Source organism: Pterocles gutturalis, unplaced genomic scaffold (genome assembly GCF_000699245.1).
Source record: "Pterocles gutturalis isolate BGI_N339 unplaced genomic scaffold, ASM69924v1 scaffold29981, whole genome shotgun sequence".
Lineage (NCBI taxonomy): Eukaryota > Metazoa > Chordata > Aves > Pterocliformes > Pteroclidae > Pterocles > Pterocles gutturalis.
The window spans coordinates 404-1,128 of record NW_010101373.1 but is presented as its reverse complement, the minus strand read 5'-3'; the positions used below and the strand labels follow the sequence as shown (position 1 = coordinate 1,128).

The following is a 725-nucleotide window of genomic DNA, read 5'->3' as shown; positions in this document are numbered from 1 at the left end:
CACGGGCTCCTAATAATAAAGCCAGTTTGGGTTAATAGCAGCTTTTTTTTGCCAAGGAGAGGTGGTGGTTTAGTTGAGGTTGCGCTGGGAAGAAGCCGACGTCACCTTTCCTAAATTGAGCGTCTCGTAGGGGTCGGGGAAGCCGGTGAACTCCCGGGGACTGCCGTAGAGGTTGATGTAGCAGGGACCGAAGGTCGGCAGGAACCCGAGCCCATCGTCCACTGCAGACCAGGGGGGGAAAAGAGACATTAGAGAGTCCCCAAGGCACCTCAGGGACGTGTCCCGCGAGGCTTCGCGGCAGGACCACATGCACATGGTTGAAGGCCACCAAAATGCTGCAATTTTTCACCCTTTTGAGCCCTACGACCACTTACCTTTTTTGCAGGGGACACAGTGGGTATGGGGCTGGGCGGGGGGACAGACCCCACGAAGTGTCCCCAGAGAAGGAGAGCATCACTTTGCTGGTGCCAACCAGCACGCAATTCACACCAGCTGAGGAGCTGACCCGTGCAGCATGAGGATGCTCAGAAGGGAATAGCTCGTTTTTATGAAACTTTGAGCAAAAGGAGCAGCAAAGGGGCAGAAATTGTTCACAGGGTCCTGCTCTGAGCTCCTGAGCCGGCTGCTCGCACGCTAGCCCATGAAGGCTTCGCTGCCCAACGTGGACACCCCAAAGCCATGGGGAGGGGCAGTGGAGCCCCTTTCCCCGCTCCTGCAGGGGAGGG

General features: G+C 57.4%; 1 protein-coding gene across 1 annotated transcript in view; it reads right to left on the bottom strand.

Moving 5' to 3' along the window:
- DYSF (dysferlin) overlaps window positions 1-725 on the bottom strand; it is a gene marked incomplete at both ends in the record, with an annotated part of 14,313 nt that overhangs the window by 13,426 nt on the left and 162 nt on the right. The window contains 1 exon segment of the mRNA XM_010083302.1: window positions 106-221. Coding sequence (XP_010081604.1) covers window positions 106-221 — 116 coding nt within the window.